Below are 8,042 nucleotides of genomic sequence, written 5' to 3'. Positions count from 1 at the left end.
TTCTTGGCTATACCTTGACCAATTAGAATAACCGATATATCAAACCAAACATCCCACAATGCATCTAGTGTCATTGCTATGGAGTCGTGGTGTAATCATTCATGGAGGGTATTTCGTAAACAAAATTCGGCAGCTCTTGGTTAAAATTTGAGAGAGAAGTAATCATGCCAGGTATTTTAAACCAAAATTATTATTTCACTGGCTAATTAATAAACATTGAGGATGTTCTGTTTTAATATTGCAGTATTTGGCTTTTTCATAACACCAGTGAGTTTTACAAACTCTGAACTTGGCGACGTTTTGTGAATTTTTTACTGAAATATTAATCATATTAATCATAAGTCTTAATTTCATATTTGTTAGCTCCTAATAAGAAGCAGGAAAAGAAAGGAGGGAAAGCTGATGCGGGTAATGCAACAGAAGCACATGTTTTGGTGGCTGTTTTGTTGTGTGTTTGTGGTTTTATTCAACTACACAACAAACATAGCTAAAAACATTGTGACATATGTACTTGTTTGTTTGTTTTTATTTGTTTGATTCTCAAATGTTGTCAATTGGCGTGCTTTCTTTTACATGTGTACTGTACTCTTCTTACTCAAAACCCTAGCTACCAAGGGGGCCGAGAGGGTGGGGCTCGGAGGGTACTTTTATACATGGATGAAAATGACCGGGATGCTTGTTGTCTCTCACAGGGGTAGAAAATCACTTAGGGTGAATAAAGATGTCATGTAAAAAATATAGGAAAAATAGGTCTAGGTTAAAGTATTATAAGCTACAGTAATATGTAGCAACATGTGAGGTTTTCCATGTAGGGGTATGCTGCCACTCGGCCAATCATTTCGAAGACTACCTGTCGCCTGGTAGGTTAGGGAAAAATGACACTGTCACATTTTAGCAGGGGCGTAAATGTTGCTGTCCGTTCTGCATAGAGTTTTGTGATGCTCAATTTGGAATTTACCAAACCTGGAAAGAAGTTATTGTTGTTAACTTTTCTCCCTCGAGGGTCTGACCAATTTGAACAATATTATAATTAGAAAACGTTCCAAAGAAGAAAAAAAGGTTTGAAAAGGAAGAAATCTGTTATTTTCTTGCCAAAACTGCTAAAATAGAAAAGTAAACAGATGTAGCCTTTACTACGTAAGAAATGGATTGTCACTGTCACAATAATATTATTTCCTCCTTTTCTGTGCATTGTCAGTGCTTTCTGAGGGGATTCCTGCCAGTTTTAAGTTTTTTTTCCCTAGAGATAGTAGATTGCTTAATAAAATTATCTACTATCAATCTCTATCTTTCTGGGTAGTTATATTTTGTGCAAAAAGCATCATGATCATTGGGGAACTTTAAGCTCTATTAAGCTAAACTCTAACACCCAGAGAAAGGAATAATAATAACTCCTTAATTCCTTAATGTTTAACAAAAGTGAAAGACGTAGCATTTTTTTTACTGTAGGTCCAACAGTACTGAATGGTGTTTATATTTTTCCAAATGGGGATAAATATGGTAACTATACTAAAGCATGTACATGTTGTAGTTAATTTTTTATTTAGTTAATTTTTATTTATCTAATTTCATTAGCATACATTACCATGCCCAAAAATGATGGAAAAGTAAAAATTACCGGTAACTACAATGTATACACTATTTCAATGGCGAACAAATTGAACGTATATTTTGCATTTGTTTACCCTGTGTAATAAATTTAATCATATGATCATATGAGACGTAGAGGAAGCCTATCATATGAAGTGTTTGACATTATTGCTAAACAAAGGCGTGACAGGGTGCAGTTGTATCACATCAGTTGATGGTATGGTTATTGATCAACTGACGTGATACAACTCACTTCGACTCTGAAGATGACTACTGCACAGGTTGTCGAAACGTCAGTCACTGTCAACAACAACAGTCCTATTCAGGACTATGTTCACCCAGACGATCAAACTCACCCTACTTTTGAATAGTTCTTCTGTACTTTGAATTTTCCCAAAATCTCACTTGCCTGTCGAGCAAGTTAAGTTAAGAACAGAATTCGATCACTAGCCTGATGGCCAAATCCATTAGCCCAGGGCTATTGGACACAACTTTCTTTGCATGGCACTTGAAAGCCAGCAGAGGGTTTAATGCAGAAGTTTGAGGGAAAAGTGGCAAACTTATCTGAGCAAAGTAGCCAATGTATCCCAGCAGATCTTCTGTGTCATTCAGATCCTATTTTAAACTATACCATTAAATTTAAGTCTGACTGTATGAGTGCTATAAATTTGAATTCAACTACCACTTAACTTTTGTTCTCTACCATCTGAATTAGAGGCATAGAATACATCTTAATTGCTTAACAATTTAGTAGGTACCATATTTGTGCTTCTTACTCAGATGGCGAATACATCCAAACAGAAGAAGGCTTACAGCGTCATGGTTATGGCATCCATATAACTTCTCAAGGGCTTAGTTATCATGGACACTGGACTGGAGATAAAATGAATGGCCAAGGTGTGTCATACAATAATTTATGTAAATAAATGAAAGTACCCTCCCCCCCCCCCCCCCTCCCCCCCTCCATTTTAAACTAACTTTTAATGCTTTTATTGACAGGAAAACTAATACTTCCTTCTGGGGCATTATATGAGGTAAGAACCATTTTCCAGTATTTTGATAACATAATTATTGTTACTCTTTACAAATAAAAACCCACCTCTTTTGTAAAATCACTTTCTAACAATAAGTGGACCAGAGGAACTTACAACTGAACTTCTGTTTATAAATAAAAATAATATATTAGATAATAACTGAAACATTGATGGTCATGAAAATGCTTTATTATTTCTCGTAGGGAGAATTTGTCAATAATATGTTTCATGGATATGGAAAATACACATGGCCAGATGGCTCATTTTATGAGGGGAACTTCAATGAGAACAAGTAAGCACATATGATCTTTGTTTTGTTTTTTCAGAACTCAAGTTATTGATTGTTAACGTCATCTTTTTTTGTCCTACACAGACTTGATGGTCAGGGAACATTTACTGATGTCCGCTCACAAGTTTGGTATGGTAACTTCACACATAAAGCAGCTCCTGGACTTAAGTTTAAACTGAACATGTAACATCAACTGCAGATGCCAAAAATATATGTAAATGTGTAAAAATGTACAAAAATAAAAATCATTATTTATCTCAAAGCAGCCTCTAATGTGACTTATTTTGTATTCCATTTCCATGTGCCCTTCCCATAACAGGGCTTGAAATAAAATAAAAATTGAATATCAGCCTAATAATATTGTCCTAGAGTTATGCAGCTACCAGCTTCTGAAAAATGTTTCTTACCAAAGGCAGTTGCATGCGTTTGTTACTTTTCTTTATAATTTTCATTTAAAGGTGACCTGCTTGGGCCCTTGCTGAGAAGGAGTGGTTAAAGGGTTGCTCAGTGCAGGCAAGCTCTCTAATAGGCTCTCATCGTTTTCCCAAAACAAATTCCATGATGCCAGTAATAGACCATTTCACAGTTGTGAACTTAGTACACTAGTCCGTGAACATGAGGCTGAGGTTTACCTTGTTTTGACACAAACCTCTTTTCTTTTCTTATGAGAATTGTGCTAAAAATACTAGTTAGCATAAGGACAATATGGATTGAAATAATAAAGGGGGAATGGTTGTATAAAAACAACTGAGGTCAACTTCAGCCTTGTTTGAATCCATAACTGTAAAATGGACTGGTTAACACTGGGTCAAGGTTTGAAGCTCAGGCCTTATTCATGGCAGTATACTTCTATCCACACTTCCCTGGAGTGCTCTGATCCTCACCTGGATGGAGGAATCCCTGATCTGAAGCAACATAGACTGATCAAATTATGAGGTAAATGTATTTCCTAAGCAGTCTTTTCAATATCGACGGAAACAAAAAAAATGAGTGAGGAAAAAATACCCGTACGAAACGAGCAGCGCTGCTGCAGCGCTGCAGAATGGCTTCAAGAAGCGCTGTAAAAGAGCTGCAAAAGCGCTGGGCTGCGGCAGCCGCAAATTTTGGCTGCAGTGGAAAGCCCTTTGACAGCGATAAACAGCGCTTTGGCAGCGGTGAAGAAAATTCCCGAATCACGATCTGCGCTGCAAAGTGGCTGCAAAGTGGCTTCGAAAAGACAAAGAATGTTGTTACCGGTAATGGCCTACCACTCGTTAGTACAAAAAAAGAAATGCAGGCTCCAATAATACAATAATCATGATACATGGTAGAGGAGTTGACAAGGCCTTAGTAGCGGAGTAAAAACCACTAGTAAGTCAAAATGCAACTTATACTTTATTAGTATCCACGCGTACACGCTACAAAAGAACGTGACAACAGTCTCGCTTTGTAAATATTTTGCAATCACGGTCACTCATCTGAATGTAAGAACAGCCAGTAACATGCAGATATTGAAAATTATCTTTTTTTAAAATAAAGAGAATAACAGCGATTGTTCTACATAAAGTTTACACGGCCAGCAGGCAAATGATATTTTGATTCGTTGCAACGGGCTAAGCTGGACATTGCTCACCTTGACGTTTTGTCCATGATCCACGATCTTCTACACTTTTTTCATGAAAGAAATCAACCCAATTTTACTTTGGTCGTCGTTAAATTTTACAATGGACTATTAAGGAACGTACATTATTACCACGAGCGTATAAAAATCTTGTAAGTGCGAACCCCATCTGAGATTCTTGTATCTGTGTTGCTTGCTCTGGTTCGATTCGTTGATACTTAGCGTAGAAGTCACTGCTCAGTGCGTTTTCAAAATACGTTTGAGCTGTTCCATCCAAAAACATCAACAGAACTTCCATCTCGAAACAGAACTAGATGTAAAAAAACTTAGAATGTTTGCGCCTTTCATTCAACGGTCGTAAATGTTTGGGCAATCCCGTGTTTGTCTAGAGATGTAATGGGATCTCATGCAAAAGGACCGACCAATTAGATTACGGCCTAGAATGTCTCCAGGGAATTAGCGATAACATTTCCACACTTGCAGGTCACGGAATAAAATTTATTGAAAGCATAGAATTTGGAGGTTTATTCAATAAGTCATCTTCCTTGCGTTCAAGCTTACTCACATTTCTTAGAGGTACAGTCAAAGTTTTCGCGTTATATAGCCGTAATCTGTGCCAAGGCTTTATCTGGCGATTCATGTTATTGGGACTCACGAAAGTCAGATCGACCGCGGCTGAATTGTAGCGTTACTGCAGCTACTTCGCAGCGTTTGAAAGTCGGCAACTGCGCTGCAAAACCGCTGCAAAACCGCTGCCGAGAGCTTCAAAGAACCTTCAAAGGCTGCACAGCGCTTTTGTAGCCCGCTGCAACTTGAATGAAGCTGCTGTTTGGCTTCTAAAAGGCTGCTGAACAGCTGTAATTTAGCTGTACAGCTATTTTGAAGCGATTTTGTGGCGCTGTACAGCGCTGCAAGTTTCGTACGGGTATTTTTCAAGGTAGAGGATAACTTTTAAGATCAGTTTGGAACGAGTAAAAGCTATAGGGGCATAGAGTACTAAAGTGTGACGTCATAAAAATGAAATTTCTGAAAGTATGGGATTTGTCAGGATACTCTAAAAGAACAACGTCCAAGAGGCCTACTTGCCAAAAATGAACATTTCGGGGCAAATTGCCCCGAAATGCTCATTTTTGGCAAGTAGGCCTCTTGGACATTGTTCTTTCAGAATATCCTGACAAATCCCATAATTTCAGAAATTCATTTTTATGACGTCATCACTTTAGTACTCTATTGTGGATACTTGGAAGAGAGTACTTATAGTCTTAAAGAGTCTTAAATGGGGTATACAATTTCATTATCAATTAAATGAAGCATCTTCCATGTGGTCTACATTTTTGGTATAAACAAATGTTTTCAAAAAATCTAATTCCATGATGTTAGTTTCAAATTATTTAAAAAACGAAATGAATCAGGTTCCTCGACGGCACACCTTGAGTGCAACCTTGAGTGTACCCTCTCCTCCCTCCTCGGGACCCCGGATTCTTTGAGTACCATGCTCGTTTCCAGGCACCGCTCGTTACCTAGTTTTGAGAAAAGAGCCTGGACGCCATTTAGTATGTTCGAGCACAAATGCAGACGTTTCGTATACAAAGTGCATAATTATGAAAGTAGTCCACTTTAATTTTAGACGTTTCTTTAGCTGCTTCTCCATTCTTTTCAATTTTATTAAGAGAATTTTATTCAGAAGCCGACAGAGGAAGTCCAGCCGATCAGAAGATGATGTGTTACCCACTCTCGTGACGGTAGCTTCTGATCCCCCAGTAAACCATGATCAGGTGGGGAATTTCTCTGTACTCGTTTTACCTGTTAGTGCTCTTTTATAGTTTACGCCTATCTGTTGAGAAAAACATTTATTGAAATCGCTAAAGCATGGTATACTTAGGCATGTCTCTCTTGCGCTTCATGTTCAGTCTGGAAAATACATACCTCGAGCTTAAACCTTTACAAAATTATCCAAAAGTTATTGTTATTGTTATAAAAGCTCGGCGTTAGTCCACTTCCTAGAAATCCAAACAATACTCATTTTGAGGGTACATCTCAGTAATTTACCACTGCTTAACACCTAAATCCTGAAAATTTAAACTATATATGTTTTTAATTATAAGGTTTCTGGCTGTAGATTTTAAAATGAAGGTTAATGTTGTCGCTCCAGTGTTAACGTAAACTGATTACGCATTTCCTATACTATATTAAATTAAAACGCAAAGAAAGATAACACTCCATATTAGCATTAATTAAAGGGCGAATACCATTCTGCTATCGGCGTGATGTTCTACTTCCCCATGTAACAAAAGCGTGACTAGAACCCAACCTATCTCCCTAGCAGAGTGTACAGCATTGGATCGGACCAGTAGGACCAAAATCTCACCCAACATAAAAGCCGTACTCTCCATGGCACTATATGCTGAAAACCTATGGCTCAGCGTCGTGCAACCCAATGGAATGAGTGTAGGCAGTTCCCAATTCACTCAAGCCAATATTTTAACAGCAATTTAGGCCGACACCGCCGGCACGTGCTGAATTGGAAAGGATTAAACATTGGCACATAACGGAGCTAAAGCAAATCGAAATTGAAATAATGCAAAATTACGAAGCTTAGGGAAGTCACCGCCAGACTTAACCACCACTGATACATGTGAAGCATGTATCCCCCCGATTGAAAAGATAAACAAGTATTGACTAATATGAGGTAACACACGCCATACAAGGCATGGGCAGACATGAGTTGACAACAGTCAGAAGACAACCTTCCTAAAACTTTATTCAAGCAATCTAGTAAGCCTGCAGCAGCAGAAGTAGAGGCAGCAAGGATAAGGAGGAAGCTTTTCCCTGTTAAGGGAAATATGGTGTAAACTGGCCTAACAATCCCCAGGAGCTCTGACACGTCACGTTCCATTAACTGCAATTTACTGTTTCACTGTAAATCTTTATTATATGTATGCTTAATGAGCTAAAAAGTAACAGTGACAGAATTTCCTTGTTAACAGGGTTTGGAAGGGTATGTCATGGAATCCAGGCTTTGACAAAAACTACAGTTCAGAATACAGGAATCATTAACCAGGGAAAAAGCACAGATGTGGGATTGGGAAAGAAAACGAAACTCAGAATAGTGATGACAGAAGTTCGGGATGTGGGATTTCTTGTGTAAAAGGAGTGAGAATGTGGGATCAGGAGCCTCCCTTTCCAGGCCCTTTGCTGATATTCAAACATTTCAGTTGAAAAGTGGCCCCTGTAGTGTATAAATCAATAAATTGTCACCATCACTTTTTAGTTCATGATATTACATCTTATCATATCAATGTAAATCAAACCACAGCCTGACCATGAAGCAGATGAGTGGGAAGATTGGAGTAAAATGGAGGAATTCAGCGTGAAGGTTGAACCAGCTGTGTCCTGTAGTCCAGAGCCAACTCCACCTGATGATGAAGATCTATTTCAGGACATGGCGCCTGTCTTTCAAAAACCAAAAAAAGTAAGGTTCCTGTGACTCTAATATAATGTATCAGTAGTTTTTATGAGTAAAGTGGGT

General features: G+C 38.2%; 2 protein-coding genes across 4 annotated transcripts in view; both read left to right on the top strand.

Moving 5' to 3' along the window:
* Positions 1 to 3,175, top strand: part of LOC140945685 (uncharacterized) — a 94,917-nt gene extending 91,742 nt beyond the window's left edge. The window contains exons 1-7 of one of the 3 annotated variants that reach the window (XM_073394716.1): positions 74 to 171; positions 364 to 408; positions 1,450 to 1,500; positions 2,371 to 2,487; positions 2,590 to 2,624; positions 2,828 to 2,916; positions 2,998 to 3,175. In XM_073394716.1, the coding sequence (XP_073250817.1) occupies positions 165 to 171; positions 364 to 408; positions 1,450 to 1,500; positions 2,371 to 2,487; positions 2,590 to 2,624; positions 2,828 to 2,916; positions 2,998 to 3,100 (447 nt within the window). In that variant the 5' untranslated portion in view covers positions 74 to 164 and the 3' untranslated portion in view covers positions 3,101 to 3,175. Of the gene's footprint in view, positions 1 to 73; positions 172 to 363; positions 409 to 1,449; positions 1,501 to 2,370; positions 2,488 to 2,589; positions 2,625 to 2,827; positions 2,917 to 2,997 lie in introns of those variants that run through there. The other 2 variants (XM_073394717.1, XM_073394718.1) reach the window with 2 other exon arrangements.
* Positions 3,176 to 6,056: 2,881 nt separating this feature from the next.
* Positions 6,057 to 8,042, top strand: part of LOC140946722 (receptor-binding cancer antigen expressed on SiSo cells-like) — a 4,237-nt gene continuing 2,251 nt past the window's right edge. Inside the window, exons 1-2 of the mRNA XM_073395827.1 lie at positions 6,057 to 6,288; positions 7,830 to 7,985. Coding sequence (XP_073251928.1) covers positions 6,115 to 6,288; positions 7,830 to 7,985 — 330 coding nt within the window. The 5' untranslated portion in view covers positions 6,057 to 6,114. The remainder of the gene's footprint in view (positions 6,289 to 7,829; positions 7,986 to 8,042) is intronic.

The sequence above is a fragment of the Porites lutea genome, chromosome 8 (assembly GCF_958299795.1).
Source record: "Porites lutea chromosome 8, jaPorLute2.1, whole genome shotgun sequence".
Lineage (NCBI taxonomy): Eukaryota > Metazoa > Cnidaria > Anthozoa > Scleractinia > Poritidae > Porites > Porites lutea.
This window is presented reverse-complemented; position numbering and strand designations above follow the sequence as displayed.